This window comes from Orcinus orca, chromosome 10 (genome assembly GCF_937001465.1).
Source record: "Orcinus orca chromosome 10, mOrcOrc1.1, whole genome shotgun sequence".
In the NCBI taxonomy this organism is placed as follows: domain Eukaryota; kingdom Metazoa; phylum Chordata; class Mammalia; order Artiodactyla; family Delphinidae; genus Orcinus; species Orcinus orca.
Window position 1 is genome coordinate 62,140,785 of NC_064568.1, and position 25,003 is coordinate 62,165,787.

The 25,003-nt window shown below is 40.3% G+C and overlaps 1 protein-coding gene across 3 annotated transcripts in view; it reads right to left on the reverse strand.

Moving 5' to 3' along the window:
- The window catches only part of ZNF451 (zinc finger protein 451), a 123,256-nt gene that overhangs the window by 83,786 nt on the left and 14,467 nt on the right, over positions 1-25,003 (reverse strand). The window contains exons 1-2 of one of the 3 annotated variants that reach the window (XM_004267781.4): positions 2,545-2,910; positions 2,105-2,188 (exon numbers count right to left, since the gene is read on the reverse strand). The exons of 1 other annotated variant lie outside the window; for it this stretch is intronic. In XM_004267781.4, the coding sequence (XP_004267829.1) occupies positions 2,105-2,188; positions 2,545-2,565 (105 nt within the window). In that variant the 5' untranslated portion in view covers positions 2,566-2,910. Of the gene's footprint in view, positions 1-2,104; positions 2,189-2,544; positions 5,096-25,003 lie in introns of those variants that run through there. One more of the 3 variants, XM_004267782.3, reaches the window with a different exon arrangement.

Below are 25,003 nucleotides of genomic sequence, written 5' to 3' on the forward strand. Positions count from 1 at the left end.
TTATGAACTGTGCAATTCTCTGTATGTGTATTTCAATAAAATTTAAATGAAAGGGCTCATTTTTGCACCTCCACATCTATATCCTTCCGTTCCTTCAATATGCTTAGTTTCAAACTCTGTATTTTCTAAACCACACAAAAACTACTGTGCCACCATGCGGATTAAAGATGGGAAAGTTAGGCTAAGAATGAACTAAGAAATCCAAACCAGTGTAAATCAAGAAGTAATATCACAATGTTCTTTTTGTATCTGAAGAAATCTTAAGCACAGACTATTTATTATTTTTATTGAACAAGCACTACCTGAGGAGTCAAGTATAAGATTGGGTTAGAGAGAGAAGATTCTGTCTCTAATGTATTTTAAAATAGAATTAAGGTATCATTAATACATTGAAGTGTTATCACCATAAAGGCATAAGGAATGTTTTTAATAGGTTTCTTCTAGTACTGTAATTGCATTTAATACATATAATTCACTTCTCCATTTTGAACTATCAAACCTTTGAATTTATATTTGGAAACAGAGATAAATATAAGATGTATCAAGATGGACACATATTCACTGACTGTGTATTTTTACTCTGGATGCAAAGATATAACAGATTCTCTACATTTAAAATAATATTTAACTTAAAAGAGTATTCTTAAACTTCAGTCTAATACATGCTTACATTAAGTACTGACAAGCTACACCACCATTCTTCACTCCACACAGTACCTATATATATATATTTTTTAATCTTATTTTTGTAGATTCCATCTATGATTCTCAAAGTAAGCCCCATAGTTCATAAAGAAGTGTGTCCCTCTTACTTTAATTTCCACAAAATACCAAGGTAAATATTCTCCATTCACAAATATACCCATATTCAGGGAGAACCTGAAATATCTGTCCTGAAGAGCCAAACATACTTCAACTCACAGTGAAGGAACAGGCAGGATACAATTTCTTCTACCACCCCCGCCAAACCTTTAAAGTTTAAAATGAAAAGGATACAGCACCATATGCATGGGCAAAGACAAAAAAACCCAAGAAATGATCTTGTGAAAGACTCCTAAACAAACCCACTGAAACACAATACAACAATGCATCACAATGGCCTAATGTTGGGGTACACAGAAGACACTGTTTAATAACCAGTTTTTCAAAACTGTCCAAGAACCAACAAACACAAATACACATCAGACAGGGAATTAAAGAAAGATTATACACCTTTAATAGCAAACCTCAACTACAGTATTCAAAAAGAATCATTTACAGTAGAAGGATTCTCTAGCTAAGTGAGATACTACTTTTAGCAGAGCCTTTGTAAAACTTTAACAGTGTGGGGTGGAAATTATCCTCAAATGTATCATAGCACCCCCTTCAGTTTTTGCAACCAATGTTTTACAAAGTGTGTTCACAGCTTCATACACCCCCGCATTTGCACCAACATGAAGATTCCTGGGCCCCACCTCCCATTTCTGATTCCATAGGTCTGGAGTGAGGCCCGGGAATCCACACACTTCTACTTACTAATGCTTGAAAACTACTGTCCGAAGGGAATAAAAACAGAAAGATACAGGATGCTCCTGGTGATACGGGCCCTTCATTGTGAACCTCGCCTGCTGGACTGTGCTGTAAACAGGATGAGCTCGGAGCTTAGTGAAGTCTTCAAGCCACCCGCCTTCACGTTATGGAGACACACAGGCTCAGAAGTTGAGTTCCTGCAGCCCTTCTGGTTTTCTACCTCATTCCTCATCACTAGCCGCCCCTTCTCCCTAACCTGTGTGCTATCTTTTAGAAGTTACTCTTGTCTCATTTCAAAACACTCTTAGGAGACCACAACCCTGCGTACATGAAAGGCTCTAAGTGCAGGGGGAGAGGCGAGATTCAGGGTACAACACGCACCGCAGGCCACAGGCTTTGTGATGCCTACTGGGGCTGCTCAGACACCTCTTCCGGCAAATTCCCTACTCCTATGCCCTACTCCACAGTGTACAGTCTCTAACAGACATTCACACACGTTTGCTGCATGATGAACAAACAGGTGAGAGGTAATCACATCACGGCTTATCACGCATAGTCTCTGACTCGGAAAAACCCGAATATCGTCGCTACTTACACTAACAAACTGAATGTCATCTTCATTTTCCTCGGGTGTTGACTCGGACGCCTCAGGCCCAGCTGGAGGGACACATTCTATTATCTATAAAATAAGCCAAAGCACGGTTATCTAGACAACCCCGCACTTACAGATTTTTCCAAAGGGAACCGAAAAACGAAAGCTCTCGAGAAGACCTAACGGAGCCCCAGCCTCCGCGAGCCCGAGCTCGCGTCCGTGGACCGCAGGGGCCCCTCCGCATCCCTTCTCCCGAGAAGCAGGGAGCACGCTCCCCCAAGAGGCAGTCGGCCTCGGAACCCACGCCGCGCCCGCGCCGAGCAGAGGTTCCCGAGCCGGGCCGGGCGGCCATTGTTGCTGAGGCACCCTCGTCCCCCAGGCCCCCAGGCCCGGCCCAGCACCCCCCGGACCCCGCACCACACCGTGCCCAGCCCGCTACTCACCTCCGACCCTGGGTCTCCCATCTCCCCGACAGCCCGCCTGCCGGCACCCGCGCTGCCGCCGTCCCCGCCGCCGCCTCAGCCTCCCCGCCGAACCCGCCGGCCAGCCAGCCACACGCCGCCGTGACCCGCCCCCGCGTGCGTGCCGAGCCGAGGACGCCGCCGAGCCGCCGACACCGCGGGCGGAAAGGGCTGCAAAACCGCTTCCCGAGGAGGAGTGGCCCGCTAGGCCCGCTGTGCCTGGCCTCCCTGGCGCAGTCCCGGCCTCCCTCCCCCGCCGCGCCGGCCGCTGGGAACTATAGTTTCAACAGCACCGAGACCACCCTAAGCGTTACTGGAAAAGAACGGAAGAGGACCCCGAGGCACGGCGCATGCGCTCCTCGAGGCTGACGTCACTGCCGCTCGCCGGGCGGTGGGCTGGCGGGGTTCTGTTTTACAGTAAAGGGCGGGGACGAGGATGGGGAGGAGTGCGTAGGCATGCGTTTCGTGTGGTTGTGGAAGTGACAGGCGGGTGATGGAGACTAATTTATCAGTTCTCCTTTTTTCTCCGAAGGGTCGGAGATATGGATGCTTAGCCGAATTCTAAGATCAGTGCAGAAATCTGAGGCAGCCTTACACTGCTCACCTGTTCTCCATCCTCAGTCTCCACTCAGAGCCTGTATTAATACACCTGAGGAGGAAAACTGAGGCCCTGAGCTCCCATCTCCAGGTTGACCTGAAGAAAGCTGGCGAGGCTAGAGAATCCTGGGCCCAGTAGGACAGTAATGTTACAACGTACTTTTTAAAGACGTTCTCAGATAGTATCTTAGTAAAATAGAATAGTTGACTGTTTTCCAGTGTTCACACTCAAAAACCCTGTAAAATAGTTCACTCATGTTCAAATATGTGTTCTCATTTTTTTCACTTAACTGCCTTACCAAAAAGCCCCATTTTTTTTTTACACATCCACAATTGTTAGTAAAGGTTTTGAAAAGACTTTAAGTTGGAAAATTCTTGTAAATCTTAGATGCCTTTTTTGCCTGTCTGCATACATGCCCAACATGTGATTACCTATATTGGTAGTAATTATTGCTTAATAGTCCATATTTCCTTCCAGGGCTTTATGACTTAAGTTGCTTTTCTACTTCGTAAGTTTGAGAATTGTAGAGGCAAATTGAGAATGAGAGACCTGCCTGTTGTGTTCCTTAAAAGCTGTATGTAAATATTTCTAAAACTTTTAAATGTCTAGGCAAAACTTGTATTTAGGATTCTCCTAATGTGCTGGTGAGAGTTCAGTGGAACATTTACATTAACCATTTGCAGGTAGGAGTTAATGTGTAAAACTTGGAAAACAAGAGCCCAAATATGCTCATAACTCTTCATTCCTTGTGTGCTCCCAATACAGGGGGCCAGGGTTCAATCCCAGCCAGGGAATTAGATTCTGCATGCATGCCACAACTAAGAAGTCCCGTATGCCACAACGAAGACCTGACACAGCCAACGTAGACTGATAGATAGATAGATAGATAGATAGATAGATAGATAGATAGATAGATACTGGTGTTAAGATTGAACCTGTACCATGATTCTCTGAGGAAGGTATTAAAAAAATTTCTAAAAGCATATTTTTTTAAATGCAAGGTATATATAATATGATCAGAACCACATCAAACCACCAAGCAAACCATGCCTGAAATAGGAACCCGACTTAAGTACTAATAGTAATTTTCTCTGGGGAGCTGGACTATGTGTTAATAAGAAAATCTTTTGAAACCCATTAATATTTAAGCGACATGCCTGTAGTTCCTGTAAGGCCAGTTTTATTTAGCTTGGTGTAGCAGAGGAGAACAAACTATAGGCAAAGCTTGGGAGTCCCTTAATCTTAGGAAATTAAGAAGAGATTGGGTGGGGTGCTTTAAAGGCCAGTCGGTGTGGTAGGGAACTGGTTAGAATTGGAAAAAGCAGAGTTCTTTGCTGATTGGTTCAGGGTTCAAAATGGAAACTTTTAACCATGGGAAAATGTTTTTTATGTTTCACTGTGGATCCATTATTTTGCTTTATGAGTTAAGATCCTGAAGGGAACCCATCAATGGGTTTGGTAACCCCTCAAATTCAGTTCTCTTAGACTTTGTTGGACACAACATTATAATAATTTCCAAATCTACATGTTGATATCCTTCCTTCAACTCATTGAAACAAATAAGTACAGGCTTCAACTTTAGTTTTGATTTCAGCAGTTTTCTATTGACTTTCTAGCTGGTTTTGTTGAGTGATTATTTATAGAACCATCTGTTTGAACATTGGCTGCATCCAGGATTTAAGATTCCAAGTCCTGGTTCTTGACTAAGGGAATGACACCAAGAGGAAATTAAATGCATCAGTAAGTCTCAAACCCTCTTTAAGAATCACTGTTCAGGGAATTCCCTGGTGGTCCAGTGGTTAGGACTCAGCACTTTCAATGCCGGGGCCCCAGGTTCAATCCCTGGTCGGAGAACTAAGATTCCACAAGCCACCTGGCCAAAACAAACAAAAAAGAATCATTGTCCAATATTCATAAATCTCAAAAAAGGGAAAGTATAGCTACCATGAGCCTGTCATTTATTTAAGGAGCATTCAACTTGGGGAAAAGAGTTAATATATACACAGCACCAAATATTATGCTTTAGAAAAGGAACAAATATTTCCAATGCATTTGTATTATTAAGAACCATATTTGGTTTGGAGTAAATGCTCTAAGACCTGGCAACTGGAATGGTCTCTTTAATAAGTTCTGATAAAGTAAGAAATAGATTTATAGGCATTTATTCCAAAATAGAATATTCTTTAGGGAAGAAAAATGGCTCTTAAGATACTTTGGAACCAGTTGTCACAGTCATTTTCTGGGAGTTGTGAGAGCAGAACAAAGAGCATTTAGATCTGAAAGAGTACAAAAGACTATCCACTAGGTCTGTAGTACAATTTCTTTGTTCCTCTCAGGTCTGGAATTCTGTACAAGTGTTGCACACAAGGAAAAGCAGCGCAGGAAAAAAGGGGTGGTTCATTTCTATGGTTGGGTCATATGTACAAGCCACTTTTCTCATCAGAGGAAGCTGTGATAATTACTTCTTCGGGAAAGGAATCCTCCCCTTCAAGCGATCAGGTATTTGCCCTTATGAGTAAACTGGGAACAGTAGTTTGGGGTAACATTACTACATATTGTGAGTAGTATTTGCAAAACTTCCCACCCTCTTTCTAGAAATGTTTGGAGGATCATCTTTCAGTATTTGCTTCATAGCAGTACTACTCCTCCATATAAGGCCACTGAACAAAACTTCTGATGGTTCAACTTGTAGTGGGTCACAAGGGTTTTGGAAACACCATGGACAACCAAAATATTAGAAATGGTTTGTATCTGATAAAGTAATTGGTCTGTGGCACAGTTTAACCGTAGGTATATTTGTTACTATCTTGCTGGCTGGTATTAAGATGTCATAAGTATTAAGATCTATTTAACCTCTTTTATGATAATCTACATGTTAGAATAGTTGTTAAAATCTATTTACTAAAGAGTGACTATGGAGGAATTTAAGGCAAGTATAATATTCTTTCTTCCCACAAACTGAAGGGTGAAAAATCCTAAGCACGAGCAAAACTTCTGTATGATTTCACACTTACAGAAAAATTGCAAGAATAGTATCTGTTTTATCGTATTCTGTATTTCTATCTACATAGAAATATACACATACTTTTTTCTTTCTGAATCACTGGAGAGTAGGTTGCATATATCATGCCTCCTTATCCCTTAATAGTTCAGTGTGTACTTCCTAAGAATCAGGATTTTCTTTGACATGTGTACTTGTTTTAGTCCTCTTGGGCTGCTTTACTAATTTAGCATAGAGAGGGTGGCTTAAACAACAATTTATTTCTCACAGCCTGGAGGCTGGGAAGTCCCTGATCAAGGTGCCAGCACAATCAGTTCTTGGTTAGAGCCCTCTTCCTGGTTTGCAGACAGTCTTCTTTTACTTTCACAGGGTGGAAAGCAGAGAGAAGCAAGCTCTCTTGTGTCTTTCTTGTAAGGACACTAATCCCATCGTGAGAGCTCCACCCTCATGACCTCATTATCTCCCCCAAACTCCATCTCCAAATACCATCCTAATGGGGATGAATTTTGAAGGGACATAAACATGTAGGCCATGACAGTATTATTATCAAAATTTGGAAATTTAACATGGAATGATCCTTTTTTTCCTAATCTGCAGTCCTTTATCACATTTTATCAATTGTCTACTCCAGGATCACATAGTGCATTGAGTTATGTCTCTTTATTCTTCTTTAATTCGGAGCAGTTTTTCAACTTTGTCTTTCATGATATTGATGTTTTTGAATTCCCAAGGCCAAATATTTTATAAAATGCTCCCCAATTTTGGTTCGTCAGATGTTTCCTCATGATTTGATTCATGTTATGCATTACCAGACAAAATAAATCGAAGTGATGCTGAAGTGTTTTAGGTGATCACATCCAGAGACCCATGATGGCTATTTGACCCTCATTGAGGATATTAATTTTAATCACCTGGTCAAGGTATCGCCCCATATCAACAATATGTAATTTCCCCCTTATAAATAATAGGCCATCTGGGGGGATATACTTTTAAACCATTCAAACACTATGCCTCATGAAATGTATTGCCTATATATAGCATATTCTGATGATTTTTGCTTTTCCCAAACTTTACTATGACGTCCACAAAATGATAATATCCCAACTCTACTGTTCTCTCAACTTTTTTTTATTAAGAAAGATTTTAATTAAAAATTTTATTGGAGTATAGTTGATTTACAATGTTCTGTTAGTTTCTGCTATACAGCAAAGTGAATCAGTTTTACATATACATATATCCACTCTTTTTTTAGATTCTTTTCTCATATAGGTCATTACAGAGTATTGAGAAGACTTCCCTGTGCTATACATAGGTCCTTATTAGTTATCTATTTTCTATATAGTAGTGTGTATATGTTAATCCCAAACTCCTAACTTATCTCCCCCACCCTGCTTTCCTCCCAGTAACCATTAGTTTGTTTTCTGTATCTGTTTTGACTCTTTTTCTGACTCTATTTCTGTTTTGTAAGTTCATTTGTACCATTTTTTTAGATTCCACATATATTTGTCCTTCTCTTTCCGACTTCTGTCCTTTTCTTACTTCATTTAGTATGAAGTAAGGTCACCTCTAGGTCCATCCATGTTGCTGCAAACGGCATTATTTGGTTTTATGGAATATTACTCAGCCATAAAAAAAGAACGAAATAATGCCACCTCTCAACTTTTTTCAGCTGGCATTCTTCTGTAAGAGTCTTGCCTTTTCTTTTAAAATAACGTTTTATAAATTTATTTTTGGCTGTGTTGGGTCTTCGTTGCTGTGCACGGGCTTTCTCTAGTTGCAGTGTGCAGGCTTCTCATTGTTACAGCTTCTCGTTGCAGAGTGTGGGCTCTAGGCGCGCAGGCTTCAGTAGTTGTGGCACATGGGCTCAGTAGTTGTGGCTTGTGGGCTCTAGAGCTCAGGCTCAGTAGTTGTGGCACACAGGCTTAGATGCTCCACATGGCATGTGGGATCTTTCTGGGCCAGGGCTCAAACTCGTGTCCCTTGCACTGGCAGGTGGATTCTTAACCACTGTGCCACCAGGGAAGCCCTGAAATAATTTTTCATGTATTAATTCATTTCTAACCTTTCATTGAATGATTTTTTGATGTTTGTACAGAGTGCAGATACAGTCACATCAAGAGCCTTCCTAGCATGTTACCTGGTAATCACTGTGGATATTAGGGGTTCAGAATATCAGAGGTCATTGATTCACAACTTCCTGTGCATCTACTTTTTCTACCTTGTGACCTGTAACACTTGTTTTAGATGTAGCTTGGCCATGCCATATATCTATGTTCTGATTAGTATTTTTTCCTTTAGAGACAATTTTACATTCACATGCAGTTTTAAGAATACAGAGTACTTGTGACATGATGATGTGCAGAGCTATGCTGATGTGGACAAATGATGTCACCTGTCATTCCAGTAAACACATGTTACTGGATTCCATCCCTCAGCCACTGCAGTGCACACTGAGGGGAATTCAAGGTGGAGAAAAAAAGGGTACTGGCCCTAGATCGGTAAGATGTATACTGAAGGAATAATTTCAATGACCCAAGATTCTTGCATCTTCCCATACATAAAAGAGCACTGAAATCATTAACTTGAGATGTCTTTTTTTGTGTGATTAGCAGTTGCCTTGTGATGTTTGCTACATTTTTTTTTTTTCAGCAAAAACTCCTACATATCCTGGCTCTCCTCTCGCCTCTTTGGAACAGTTCCTCAGAGCTATCTGAGTGGCTGTTTCCCCAGGCTACAGTCCTCAGTAAGGTCCCCAAATAAAACATGTAACTTGAAACTTTTTAGGATGTGTTTCGTGTTTTTTCTGTCAATAATTTTGGCAACCGATGAAGAGACCCAGAGCAGACTTCTCTCTTTTGCCTAAACTCTATGAGGATCCAGAGCCTGGGTACCAGCAGAGGCCTCTTGTGCCCATCTGCCTCCTCTGAGGGTCCAGATAAATTTGAGTGAGTCTCTCCTGTGTCTCTAACCTCCCATTGTTGGCTCATGACCCTAAGTTTTGTTTGGTGGTATTAAACTCCTCACTGGAGTAACAGGTTTCCTTGAACTTAGGTACCTGGGTTATCCTCAGTTGAAAGACACTGGGAAGATTTTATTATGTTCATACAGAATTTATACTTACAAGTACTTGCTAAATTGGGAATTAAATGAAATCTTGCCCTAATAATGGCCAAAGCCAAAAATAAATGAATTAATTAATTAATTAAAAAAAATTAGGAGTGGTTATCATTATTTATTTATTTAGCTGCGTTGGGTCTTTGTTGCTCGTGCAGGCTTTCTCTAGTTGTGGCAAGCAGGGGCTACTCTTTGCTGTGGTGTGCGGGCTTCTCATTGTGGGGGCTTCTCTTGTTGTGGAGCACAGGCTCTAGGCACACGGGCTTCAGTAGTTGTGGCACACGGGCTCAGCAGTTGTGGCTCGCGGGCTCTAGAGTGCAGGCTCAGTAGTTGTGGCACATGGGCTTAGTTGCTCCACAGCATGTGGGATCTTTCCAGACCAGGGCTCAAACCTGTATCTCCTGCATTGGCAGGCGGATTCTTAACCACTGAGCCACAAAGGAAGTCCGGGAGTGGTTAACTTTAAAAAACAACAACAACAAAAAAGCAGTCAACAGAAACTGCCTGTGAGAACAGATTTGTAAGAAAAAGATGCCAAATCAGCCATTATATACACATTCACAGAACTACAGGAAACATGATTAAGAAGTAAATAAAGGTATGATGGCAATGTTACATCAAATAGAAAATATCAATAAAAGATAAAAATTATACAAAAAGATGGAACTTGTAAAGTACAACAAATGAAAATTTTAAAAAATCACTTCATAAACTGGACTTCACCAAAACTAAAAACTTTTGTGCTTCAAAGGACACCATCAAGAAAGTGACAAGATAACCCAAGAAATGGGAGAAAATATTTGCAAATCATATATGTGATAAGAGACTTGTATCCAGAATGTAAAGCTATACAAAGATATATAAAGATGTACAATGATCAATAGGCACATGAAAATATGCTCAAATCATTAGTCATCAGGTAAGTGCAAATCAAAACCAGAATGAGATACTACTTCACACCCACTTGGATAACTAAGATTAAAAAGTCAGATAACAAGAGTTGACAAGGATGTGGAGAAACAGTAACCCTCATGGTACTGCTAGGGGAATGTAAAATTTTGCAGCCACTTTGGAAAGCAGTGTAGCAATTCCTCAAATGATTAAACGTAAGAGTTAACATATGATCCAGCAATTCCCCTCTTAGATATATACCCGGGAGAAGTGAAAACATATGTTCATACAAAAACACTTCCAAGAATGTTTATAGCAGCATTATTCATAATAGCTAATAGGTGAAAGCAAGGCAAACATTCATCACTTGATGAATTAATAAATAAAATGTAGTATATGCACATGCAATGGAATATTATTCACGCACAAAAAGAATGAAGTGCCAATACATACTACAAGATGGATGAACCCTTAAAATGTTATGGTAAGTGAAAGAAGGCAGTCACAAAATACCACCTCACTGCACTTCCCAGCCCATGATGCATGCCTGCTGGTGTGTGTGGCAACTGGGGGCTGAAACTCAGGCTTCAGTGGACAGACCCAGGGAGAGGACTCAGTTTGGCTGTGCGAAGACAGTCCGAAGGGCCTAGAATGTGGTCCAGGCTGCAACTGGGGGTGTGTGCAGGACACAGCCCAGGTCCATCATGCAAAGGGAGGGGCAGGCTCCACCATAGCAGTGTGTTCACAGGGGAATGCAGGCAATCGGCTCAGACTTCAGCCCTGTCTCCATGTGTGGACAACCTTCCAGAGCTTGTGCATTCCAAGAGCTCGGAGGGGTGGAGCTCATGAAGAAGAGGGAACATTCCTAAAGTCATTCTATGTAACCACCATCACCTTGGTACCCAAACCAGACAAAGGCACTACCAAAAAATTACAGGCCAGTATCTTTGACAAATATAGTTAGAAAAATCCTCAAAAAAATATTAGCAAACCGAATCCAACAACACATAAAAATGATCATATACCATGATCAGGTTGGATTCATTCCAGAGCCACAAGGATGGTTCAACATTATGCAAATCAATCAACGTGATACGCCAAATCAAAAAAAGAAATGACAAAAACCACATGATCATCTCAATAGATGAGAAAAAGCACTGATAAAATTCAACATCTATTCACAATAAAAACTGTCACCAAAGTGGCTATATAGGGAACATACCTCAACATAATAAAAGCTATCTATGCCAAACCAAGAGTCAACATAATACTCAACAGTGAAAAGCTGAAAACCTTCCTGCTAATATCTGGAACAAGACAAGGATACCCACTTTCACCACTTTTATTCAACATAGCATTGGAAGTCCTAGCCACAGCAATCAGACAAGAAAAAGAGATAAAAGGTATCCAAATTGGAAGCAAAGGGCTTCCCTGGTGGCGCAGTGGTTGAGAGTCCGCCCGCCGATGCAGGGGACACGGGTTCGTGCCCCGGTCCGGGAAGATCCCACATGCCATGGAGCGGCTGCGCCCGTGAGCCATGGCCACTAAGCCTGCGCGTCTGGAGCCTGTGCTCCGCAACGGGAGAGGCCACAACAGTGAGAGGCCCACGTACCGCAAAAAAAAAAAAAATTGGAAGGAAAGAGGTAAAACTGTCAATATATGCAGATGACATGATACTCTCTCTAGAAAACTATAGACTCAACACAAAAACCTATTAGAACTGATAAACAAATTCACCAAGGTATTACGATACAAGATTAACATACAAAAAGCTGTTGTACTTCTTTACACTAACAATGCAACAACAGAAAGAAAAAGTAAAAAAAACCAACCCTTTTAAAAATCACATCAAAAAGAAATAAAACACATAGGAATAAAACTGACCAAAGAGGTGAAAGACAGACGCTGAGAACAATGAAACACTGATAAAGGGAACTGAAGATGATTCAAAGAAATGGAAAGATAACTCATGAGCTTGGATTGGAAGAATTAACATTGTTAAAATGACCATACTACCCAAAGCAACCCACAGATTTAATGTGAACCCCATCAAATTACCCATGACATTTTTCACAGAACTAGAACAAATAATCCAAAAATTGATATGGAACCACAAAAGACCCAGAATTGCCAAACCAATCCTGAGGAAAGAGAACAAAGCTGGAGGCATAACCCTTCTAGACTTCAGACAATACTACAAAGCTAGAGCAATCAAGGCAGCATGGTACGGGCACAAAAACAAACATATGGATCAATGGAACAGAATAGAGAGCCCAGAAATCAACCCACACACCTAAGGTCAATTAATCTTCGACAAAGGAGGCAAGAATATGCAATAGAGAAAAGACAGTGTCTTCAGCAATCAGCGCTGGGAAAACTGGACAGCTGCATGTAAATCAATGAAGTTAGAACACTCCTTCACACCATACGCAAAAATAAGCTCAAAATAGTTTAAAGACTTGGGACTTCCCTGGTGGTCTGGTGGCTAAGACTCTGTGCTCTCAATGCAGGGGGCCCGGGTTTGATCCCTGCTCAGGGAACTAGATCCCATATGCCACAACTGAGAGTTCACATGCCATAATTAAAGATCCCACATGCCACAACTAAATCCTGCATACTGCAACAAAGATCCTGCACGTGACAACAAAGATCCTGCGTGCCGCAACTAAGACCCGACACAGCCAAATAAATACATAGATGTTAAAAAAATAATTTAGAATCTTGGGGTGGAGTCAAGATGGTGGACTAGGAGGATGTGGAATTCACATCTCTGCACAACTAGTGCACCTACCAGGCACTGGTGGGGAACCACAGACAACTAAGGGAATGGGAAGACGCCCAAGCGACTGGGCAGGATGTTGGGGGAGGGAGGGGGGAGGAGAAGTAGAGGTGGGATGGGACCAGCAGCCCTGAGGAGCAGTTGGGGGAGGGGAGGGGTTCCCACGCCCAGAGGGGAAACAGGGGAGACCCTGGAGAGGGCAGAGAATCAGAAGGGAATGAGGCCAGCATTTACCCTGCCCACTTGGGCCCTGGGGAGCCTGCTGAGGTCCTGGGCCTGATCCTCTGCCCATCAAGACCTCCTCCAGCCACGTGGGTCCTGTGGGAGTGGGAGGGAGAAAGGGGGAGAAAAACTAAAGGCTGGCCGAATTAGACCAGCACCCATGAGGGGCAGCTGGGTGGAGGGGAAGGGTACCATGCCTGGAGCGGCTCACCCACAATTAGGGATCAATGGGGACAGGGGAGACCCTCAGGAAAGCGGAGGATCGGAAGGGAGTGCAGCTGGAGTTTTCCCTGGCCACTTGAGCCCTGGGGAGCCTGTTGAAGTCCCGGGCCTAATCTGGGACCAATTACAAGTATTGAAATTGAATCTGTGATTTAAAAACTCCCAACAAACAACACTCCAGGACCAGATTGCTTCATAGGCAAATTCTATCAAACATTTAGAGAAGAGTTAACACTGATTCTTCTCAAACTCTTCCAAAAAACTGCAGAGGGAGAAACACTCCTAAACTCATTCTACAAGGCCACCACCACCATGATACCTAAACCAGATAAAGATATCACAAAAAAAGAAAATTACAGACCAATATCACTGATGAACATAGATGCAAAAATCCTCAAAAAATACTAGCAAACAGAATCCAATACAGGACCTAATAAAGGCCATATACAACAAACCCACAACAAACATCATTCTCAATGGTGAAAAACTGCAAGTATTTCCTCTAAGATAAGGAACAAGACAAGGATTAAAGACCTAAATGTAAGACCAGACACTATAAACTTAAAACTCTTAGAGAAAAACATAGGAAAAACACTCTTTGACATAAACCACAGCAAGATCCTTTTTGACCCACCTCCTAGAGTAATGAAAATAAAAACAAAAATAAACAAATGGGACCTAATTAAACTTAAAAGTTTTTGCACAGCAAAGGAAATCAAAAACAAGATGAAAAGACAACCCTCAGAATGGGAGAACATATTTGCAAATGAAGCAACGGACAAAGGATTAATCTCCAAAATATATAAACAGCTCATGTAGCTCAATATTAAAAAAGCAAGCAACCCAATCAAAAAATGGGCAGAAGACCTATAAATAGACATTTCACCAAAGAAGACATACAAATGGCAAAGAGGCACATGAAAAGATGCTCAACATCACTAATTATTAGAGAAATGCAAATCAAAACTACAATGAGGTATCACCTCATACCAGTCAGAATGGCCATCATCAAAAAGTCTACAAACAATAAATGCTGGAGAGGGTGTGGAGAAGAGAGAACCCTCTTGCAATGTTGGTGGGAATGTAAATTGATACAACCACTGTGGAAAGCAGTATGGAGGTTCCTTAAAAAACAAAAAATAGAACAACCGTATGACCCAGCAATTCCTCTACCGGGCACATACCCTGAGAAAACCATAATTAAAAAAGAGACAGGTACCCCAATGTTCATTGCAGCACTATTTACAACAGCCAGGACATGGAAACAACCTAACTGTCCAACGATAGATGAATGGATAGAGATGATGTGGTACATATATATACTGGAATATTACTCAGAGATAAAAAGTAACGAAATTGGGGGGCTTCCCTGGTGGCGCAGTGGTTGAGAGTCCGCCTGCCGATGCAGGGGACACGGGTTCGTGCCCCAGTCTGGGAGGATCCCACATGCCGCGGAGCGGCTGGGCCTGTGAGCCATGGTCGCTGAGCCTGCGCGTCTGGAGCCTGTGCTCCACAACGGGAGAGACCACAACAGTGAGAGGCCCCCATACCGCAAAAAAAAAAAAAAAATAGTAACGAAATTGGGTCATTTTTAGAGATGTGGATGGACCTAGAGTCTGTCATACAGAATGAAGTAAGTCAAAAAGAAAAAAAACAAATATCATATATTAACACATATATATATGTGGAATCTAGAAAAATGGTACAGATGAACCTATTTTCAGGGTAGGAACAGAAGCGCAGAGGTTGAGAACGGACGTGTGGATGCAGTGGGGGAAGGGGAGGGTGGGAAGAATTGGGAGATTAGGTTTGACATAAACACACTACCATGTGTAAAATAGATAGCTAGTAGGAACCTGCTGTATAGCACAGGGAGCTCAGCTCGGTGTTCTGTGATGACCTAGATGGGTGGGATGGGGCAGGGGGAGGGAGGTCAAAGATAGAGGGAATATATTTATACATATAGCTGATTCACTTGACTGTACACCAGAAACTAACAAAACACTGTAAAGCAAGTATATTCCAATAAAAAAATTATTTGATAAAAAAAAATGTTAATCCCACCCCCCCCCCAAAATAGTTTAAAGACATAAATATAAGACATGAAAGCATAAAACTCCTAGATGAGAACACAGGCAAAACATAGTCTGACATGAAATATAGCAATGTTTTCTTAGGTCAATCTTCCAAGGCAGAAGAAATAAAAGCAATAAACAAATGGCACCTAATCAAACTTATAAGCTTTTGCACAGCAAAGGAAACCATAAGCAAAAGGAAAAGACAACCTATATACTGGGAGAAAATATTCGCAAACAATGCAACTGACAAGGGCTTAATTTCCAAAATACACCAACAGCTCATACAACTCAATATCAAAAAGCCAAACAACACAATCAAAAACTGAGAAGACCTAAATAGTCATTTCTCCAAAGAAGACATACACACGGCAAACAGGCACATGAAAAGAAGCTCAACATCACCAATTATTAGAGAAACGCAAATCAAAACTACAATGAGGTACCACCTCACACCAGTCGGGATGGCCATCATCATTTACAAATAATAAATGCTGGAGACTTCAACTAAAAAAAAAAAAAAAAGAACTCCAATAAATGCTGGAGAGGTGTGTGGATAAAAGGGAACGCTCCTACACTATTGGTGGGAATATCAATTGGTGCAGCCACTATGGAGAACAGCATGGAAGTTCCTTAAAAAACTAAAAGTAGAGTTAGCATATGATTCAGCATCCCACTCCTGGGCATATATCCAGGGGAAATTCTAATTTGGAAAGATACATGCACCCCTACGTTCAAAGCAGCACTATTCACAACAGCCAAGACGTGGAAGCAACCTAAACGTCCATCAACAGAGGAATGGATAAAGAAGATGTAGTGTATATATACAATGGAATATTACTCAGTCATAAAAGAGAATGAGATGATGCCATTTGCAGAAACATGGATGGACCTAGAGATTATCATACTAAGTGAAGTAAGTCAGAGAAAGACAAATATATGATATCACTCATTTGTGGAATCTAAAAGAAAAAAAAGATACAAATGAACTTATTTATGAAACAGAAACACATTCACTAAGATAGAAAACAAACTTATGGTTACCAAAGGGGAAGGGGTGAAGGGATAAATTAGGAGTTTGTGATGAACAGATACACATAATTATATATATATAATAATATACATTATTATATAGTAATATATAAAATAGATAAACAACAAGGTCCTACTGTATAGCACACGGAGCTATATTCAATATCTTGTAATAACCTATAATGGAAAAAAATCTAAAAAAGTGTATATATGTAAAACTGAATCACTTTGCTGTATATATGAAACTAACATGACATTACCGATCAACTATACTTCAATAAAACAAAACAAATAACAGAAAAAAATGTTTACAGCAACAACCTACAAAATATAAAAAACGTAGGATTTAAATTCGTGTGTAAGACCTATATGAAAAAAATGCAAATATTTACTAAAAAAAGAAAAGCTATAATTTAAACTGAACTTGTTCCTGAATTGGAAGAATCAGTTTTGCAGAGATATAACTTCTTTCTCAATTTGAAAACTATTTAAGTGTAATTCCAATCAAAATGATCATAAAACTAATCTGGGGGCTTCCCTGGTGGCACAGTAGTTAAGAATCCCCCTGACAATGCAGGGGACACGGGTTCGAGCCCTTGTCCGGGAAGATACCTCGTGCCGTGGAGCAACTACGCCCTTGCGCCACAACTACTGAGCCTGTGTGCCACAACCACTAAAGCCCATGTGCCTAGAGCCCGTGCTCTGCAACAAGAGAAGCCACTGCAATGAGAAGCCCACACCACAACAAGAGTAGCCCCCACTCATCACAACTAGAGAAAGCCCGCACACAGCAACGAAGACCCAACGCAGCCAAAAATAAAAAACAAAACCTCATCTGGACTAATAAACTTATAAAAATAGTCAAAATATTCTTAAAAAACAAAGAATTTTGAGTTATAATTATCAGGTGTTATAACCTCTAGTAATTAAGACATTAAAATGGCAAATTAAAGCATGATTTCATTTCATTTCTCCCGCAATTTTTTTTTCAAGATGAATATAAAAAAATAAATAAGTCCACAAAGACAGCAACAGAGATTTTTCTTTTGTCTTCATCATCTTGGGAAGTAATCTGGGATTTTGAGAGGTCATTTTACATGTATAACTACCATTTATAGAATGATTACTCCATGCCAGGTGCTGTATTTTGCATCTTACACATATAACTTCATTTGATCCATACAACCTTACAGTGTATTATCTGGTATTATCTGCATCAGCCATTTGAAAAAATGTTGTGAGAAATTAAATAGAGTAGTAACTGATTTCACAGGGCAGAGGAAGCAAACCAGTTTGCCCCAGAAAACCCAGGAGGGGCTCAGAACTGACCTGGTATAATGGATGATGTAGATAAGGTTCCATATAACAAAGATAGGTTGAAAGACTGCATGCAGGAGCCATAAATCCCTCCTCCTACACATCTCCACATCTCTACTCACAAGACATTCTCTGCATTAAGTTAAAAGGAGACATCCAGGGCCCAGGACACCAGGTGCAGTTGTGGGCATGAGTGAGAGCTGAAAAGAGAATTCACTGAAAGTCTGTTTTGGGAACACGGTCACTTCCAGCCCCCTTTTGCTGTCACATGTGCAAAGTATTAACAGCCGGAAGAACCACAGGATCTTCTGGAGAGCAATGCAGCACCAAACAAAGGACTCAGTCTCAAGACTGATACATAGGATAACTACCCAAACAGACAGCTTTCTACCCAGCGATTCAAGAGTGAAGTTCCCCATAACATTTAAATATGAAAGAACATCCAAGGATCAAATGGAAAGGCCCTGGAGAGAAAAAGTAAATCTAAGGTAACAAGAAAAAGAGATCTTGGTTCCGTGAAACAGATACTGCCCAGAAAATAATATTTAAAAGAATTTTTTTCTAGAGGGATAAAGGGCATCCAGAAATAAACATAGTATTTTAATGAAAAAGAAATAATCAGGGAACAAGAAATAGGTCTTGGAAATTCGAGTTTTGACAGTTGAAATTAAAAATTCAATAGATGGCTGGAATTTACATAGGCAAGGAAATGTCTCAGAAACAGAAAAAGCAGCTTGGGAGACTCACAAAAAATTGCAGAAAAAGATATAAGACAGAGATTCAGTTCAAGGTAACTGGATTTCCAGGATAATTGGACTTCCAGAAAGAGATAAACTGAAGGGTGGGAGAACATTATAATTTGTATAAAAAGTAATAAAATAAATTTTCCCAGATTTGAGAGATCCATCATGTACCCAGTACAATAAATTTAAAAAGCTAAACAACAGGCACATGTTCTTCCAATTCCAGTATATCAGAGACAAAGATTACAAGAGCCCCAAGGAGTATGAGGACACAGGTTCTGAGTAAAAGGAGAATCAGAGTTGCACTGGGCATCCAAATAGCAACAGTAGATATAACTCTGGTACAAACGCTGGTAACCTTGCTACCTCTCTACTCCTCCTCTGAGAAAGCAAACAAAACAATGAGGAAAAATAACAAATAAGTAACCAAATAAAGATTCTTTTTAAATGCCCCACTTTCTCAGCAAATAGGTGACAGAAAAAATCTGCAAAACTCTAAAGAAACACGGACTTGCCTGGTGGCAACAGTGGTTAAGAATCCGCCTGCCAATGTAGGGGACACAGGTTCAAGCCCTGGTCCGGGAAGATCCCACATGCCACGAAGCAACTAAGCCCGTGCACCACAACTACTAAGTCTGCGCTCTAGAGCCTGCGAGACACACTGCTGAGCCCGCGTGCCTAGAGCCCGTGCTCTGCAACAAGAGAAGCCACTGCAATAAGAAGCCCGCACACCGCAACAAAGAGTAAGCTCCCTGCTCGCTGCAACTAAAGGAAGCCTGCGTACAGCAACGAGGACCCAACACAGCCAAAAAGAAATATAAATAAATAAAATAAAAACTCTAAAGAAACGCAATTAAAATTAAACAGAAAATGCAAAGGAAATGTCAATGGGCCTCATGAGTGGCAGATCTCAGAAAGTACCAGGCAAGTATACTTCCTGAAAGGCAGAAACTCCTCCAGAAATGCAAAATCTAGAATCTGTAAATCTAACAACTGAGGGGGGAGGTGAGCTGAGCTTCAGCAGAAGTCAGATGCAGAGAGAACAGGCAGAGAGAGTATTTGGAGGGCTCCCGGCAGCAGATCTCAGAAAGGTCCAGCAAAAACATACCCCCTGAGGTGCAGGGCTCATCTGGAAGAGCAGGGGCTCTGTCCTCTGTCTGCTGTGCTGGTGAAGGACCTGGGGATGCAGGACCAGTGACAAGTCCTCTCCGACTGAGCCTGGGTCAGACGACAGAGGAAGCAGGGCTACACAAAACATTCCTCAGAAGAGCCACAGCAGCCAGAGTCAGTGGTCTCTGTGAAGCAAAGAGGACCCCTCCTACCATCCACAAACCCAGATGCAAATAGCTGAGCTGGGAAAAACCAAGTCATTAAGAAACAAGTGTTCATGAAAGGCTATGGCACAGCATCGGTAAGTGATTTTATAAGAAAAAATGTGGGAAAGAGCTGCAAAATTGTCAAACGCAAGAAAGCCATTCACAGAAAAACATTGCCATAGAACAGATGAAAACACTGAGTGCACATTCCAGCACAGGGTAGAACTCTCTGTGAGACTGTCATCTCCACGGAGGACGCAGAACACAGGACAGGAACTCAGATGTTAATAAATTTTTCTTTGGCACTTTTGTTGCACTAACTATAGACTTAGGAAGTCCTTTTCCTTTAGAGAACATAAAAATATCCACCACTGTTTACTTTTCTGTTATGGCTTCACTTTTAGCTCTTTACTCCATCTTTAATTTTTTTCTGGAATTTGGTTTGAGGCAGGAATAGACTTAAATTTTTTCAGTATACCTATTTTATTTTGGGATGGGGAAATGCGTATTTCCAAGAAACGATATTGCATGCTCATGGGCCTGCTAGAAATTCTCTGGTTTGATGCGTCACTTGTACTGAAGGTGGAATCTACTTGCAGCTTCTTCACGAGTTTGTGCTCCGATCAGCACAGCCCAGCGATGTCATGGGTGCCTCCCAGCCTGTCACTGCACCTGTCCTTGTGCTCACTGCCAGGGAGGCTGCAGAGTCTCCAACAAGATCCAACGTTAAGACTTACAACTGAAGGTGCTTTTGTTTCAGGTAACTGTAAAACCCATAAAAAGCAAATTTAAAAAAACAGGGCAAATTTATGGCAGTTTTATAATACTTTTAATAGTTACATGTTATTTTTATATCTATTTTTATATTAGTAGATATCTACTATATCTACTTTTGCTCAAAAATGCAAATTATTAATAACTATTATTCATGAGGAGAATTGAGAACTGTATAATTTATTCAGAGGAATTCCACCATAGAAACTAAAGTATTTTAGATATATTTTTATCTCAAGTGACATTAAAAAAAAAGTATTACAGAAGTTTTAAAACACAAAGTAAAATGAACCCCCAGTACACCCATACATAACCATCCTCTTTAAAAAGTTATCAACTATTCTGTCATTCTTCAAGTCACATTTATTGATTGCTTGTTAAGTTTCTGGAAAATGTCCAAGCCTCCCTTACCTCATTTAAAGCTAACAAACCCAACGAACGAGGTTGTGGCAGAATTAGTGTGAAGCTAACAGTTTACTTGCATTGGATACCTTCCAACAAAGGGGCCCTAGAAATATGTTCACATGGTTATGTTTTTGTAAAATTTGCAAAAATCACACATTTTAACCATTAAGAGCTCTGTCTCTTTCCACTTCAACTGCTCCTTTGTGCCTTCTCCTGCTCCTCCACAAAGTGGCAGTGAGCACTTCTAAGATTTTATTAAGGGTTGACTGGGATATACTTTTGTGTTTTGTAATCTCTTCCATGTGTAATTAATTACGTTATTGCTGGCCATCTCAGTTTGGGATGTCTTCTAGAAATACTCTGAATGTGGTCAACTTGAAGAATATTTAAGAGCACTCACTCTGTAGAAAATTTAAAATGCACCAAAGTCTTACAGCTCAGATTTCAAAGAAACTCAATAGAAGTTTCCTCAAATTTGACAACAATCAAAAGAAATTACACTGTATTACTAACAAACGGTTGAGAATTTAAAAGAAACCTCTGTAAACTGTCAAAAATAAAAAGCAAATTTCCATCAACTATGTTAAAAGATACTCAAAATGAGCTTCCTATTACTCCTATTACTATAGAAAAGTATATTACAAAGTTGTCAAATGAAAAGACAATATGTATGCTTATCTTGGCCTAAATAATATTTCAAATTGCATCTAATACTGTATTCATAGTTTTGTGGGGGTTTTCTTAAACAGCTTGCCAAATTCAATAAGCAATAAGCCCCACAAAACCTGGAACCATTTATGAGGTTAGTATATTATCCTTGTTGAAAGATCAGTTCTTCAAGGTCATGTAGATATTAAAAGGCAGAACATGACTTAAAATCACAGTTTCAATAGTAGTAAATACAAAAAACGATATGGCTAAGTGTTGGTTATCTGTTCATGACTCTGTGATTATGGCAATTCATTTAACCTCTTGGAACTTCAGTTTCGCTGTGTACAAAAAAGAGATCCTATTAGATCATCTTTAAGTCGTCCCTTCAAGACTAGACCAATGACAGCTACCTTGAACTCAGTACTGGGTGGAGGACACAGTCTATCACAGGGCATGGGGCATGGGTTGCTAGGCTCTTGGACACGTTAAAATTTGGTGATTTTTTGGTTTATATTCTTTCCTAATAATGACTATAGGAAAACAGCCAGCCCCCCCCCCCCACCAAAAGGAATATATAGGGGTAAAGAAGTGTAATTACACTTAGGGTTCTGTTGAGTTAACCAGCCTAGAAGAGAAAAAAATACAGCCGTATACTACTGGGCAGTGCTGTATTTGACTAACTCATGAAGTATGTCTAGATGAGGGTTTTTTCTTTTTTAATTGAATTTATTTTTGAGATAATTTAGATTCACATGCAGTTGTAAGGATTTCAATACCCAGAGACACCATGTATCTTCTTCTCAGTGTTCCCTTGGTGAATCTTGCAAAACTATAATACAATATCACAACCAGGATACTGAGTGACAGTCAAGATACAGAATATTTCCATCACCACAGATCCCTACCACTGTCCTTTTACAGTCACACTCACTTCCCTGACATCCTCACCACCTCCTTAACCTCCTTAACTCCTTAATCTTAAGAATTTTGTCATTTCAAGAATGTTATACAAATGGAATCCTACGATACGTAATCCTCTGAGATTGACTTCTGTCACTCAGAATTAAGTTGTTTTAAATAACAAAAATCTGTTCCTCCTTACTGCTGAGTAGTACTCTATGCTCTGGAAGCACCACAGCACTCTTGTGCATGTGGATGTTTGGTGGCTTCAGCACCATCTGTTGAAAAGACTACCCTTTCTTTGTTGAATTGCTTTTGCTCCTGTCAAAGGTCAGCTGATTGTATGTTTGTGGATCCATTTCTGGGTCCTGTGTTCTGTTCCATTATCTATTTGCCCACTCTGTCACTACCAAACTGTCATTTTTGGTGAGTCATGAAGCTGGGTAGTCACTCCTCCAACTTTGCTCTTTTTCTTCAATACGGTGTTGGCTATTCTGGGTCTTTGCTTTGCCATATAAACTTTAGAATCAGTTTGTTGATATCCACAAAGTAACCTGCTAGAATTCTCATCTGGATTACACTGAATCTACAAATCAAACTGGAAGAACTGATATCTTAACAATACTGAGTCTTGCTATCCATGAACCCAGAATATCTCTCTACTTACTTAGATCTTCTTGGATTTCTTTCTTCAGAATTTTAGTTCTCCTCATACATTTCTGTACACAATTTTTCCTTACATATATATTTCCTAACACATATATTCCCTTACACATATTTTGTTGGATTTATACCTAAATATTTCTTGTAGAAAACACACAGTTGGTTCTTACTTTTTTTAATCTACTCGACAATCTCTTTTAATTAGTATATTTTGACCGTTCACATTTAAAGCGACTATTGGGGGAATTCACTGGTGGTCCAGTGGTTAGGACCCTGTACTCCCACTGCAGGGGGCCCAGGTTCAATCCCTGGTTGGGGAACTAGGATCCCGCAAGCCGTGTGGTGTGGCCAAAAATAAAAATAAAGTGACTATTGGTATAGACAGATTAACATATACTACATTTGTAACTTTTCTACATGTTACCTTGTTCTTCCTTCTTTTTTTTAAAAAAAATATTTATTTCATTTATTTTTTTGGCTGCGTTGGGTCTTCGTTGCAGCACGCAGGCTTCTCTCTAGTTGAAGTGTGCAGGCTTTCTCTCTCTAGTTGTGGTGCAGGCTCCAAAGCACGTGGGCTCTGTAGTCTGCGGCTCGTGGGCTCTCTCGTTGAGGCGGGCGAGCTCAGTAGTTGTGACGTGTGGGCTTAGCTGCCCCACAGCACGAGGGATCTTAGTTCCCCAACCAGATATCAAAACTGTGTCCCAGTCACTGGAAGGCAGATTCTTTATCACTGGACCACCAGGAAGTCCCCTTTTTTTTGTTTTTGCTTTTGTTTTTGTTTTCCAATCTTTTCTCCCTTCTCTGGTTTTAATTGAGCATTTTATATGATCCTATTTTATCTTCTTAGCATATCAATTATACTTTAAAAATTTTTTAAAAATATTTTAGTGGTTTCTCTTAGTGTTTGCAACATATATTTACAACAAATCTAAGTCCACTTTCAAACAACACAATACTGCTTCATGCTTACCCTTTTTACTTACTATATTTTCTTCCTTCCTGATGTTCCCAGATTCCTCCTTTAATCGTTTGTTTACAGAACTTCCCTTAAACGTTCATTTTAGCATTGGTCTGTTGATGACAAATTTCCTTAGTTTTCCTTCACCTGAGAATGTTTTGATTTCTCCTTCATTCCTGAAAGATATTTTCACCAGATAATCTATGTTGACAGTTCTGTCAGTATTTGAAAAATGTTGTGCCTCTTTCTGGCCTCTTCTATTTTTCTCTATATGTAAGGTGCCTTTCTTCCTCAGTGCTGTCAAGACTTCTGTCTTTAGTTTTACAAAATCTGACTTTGTAACTGGTGTGTATTTCTTAAATACACTCAGCTTCTTGAATTGAGATTTGTCTTTGCTCAATGGGGAAAGTTTTCAGACAATGTATCTTACTTTTCTAGCCCTGCCCTCCTCCTTTCCTTCTGGTTCTCTGATGACATGAATATTAGCTTCTTTGTTATAGTCCCACAGGTACCTGTGGCTGGATTCTTTTTTGCCCCAGTCTATTTCCTCTCTTGTTCAGATTGTGTAATTTCTATTGTTTACCTTCAACTTCACTGATTCCTTCCTCTGTCCCATCCATTCCTCTCTTGAGCCAATCCATTAAGTTTTTTATTTTGGTTATTGTATTTTTCATTACTAAAATTTCCATTTGGTTCTTTATATCTTCTACTTCTTTGCTGAGACTTCCCTTTTTTGTGCGGAGACATTCTATGTTTTCATTCATTTCAAAAACACGTCTT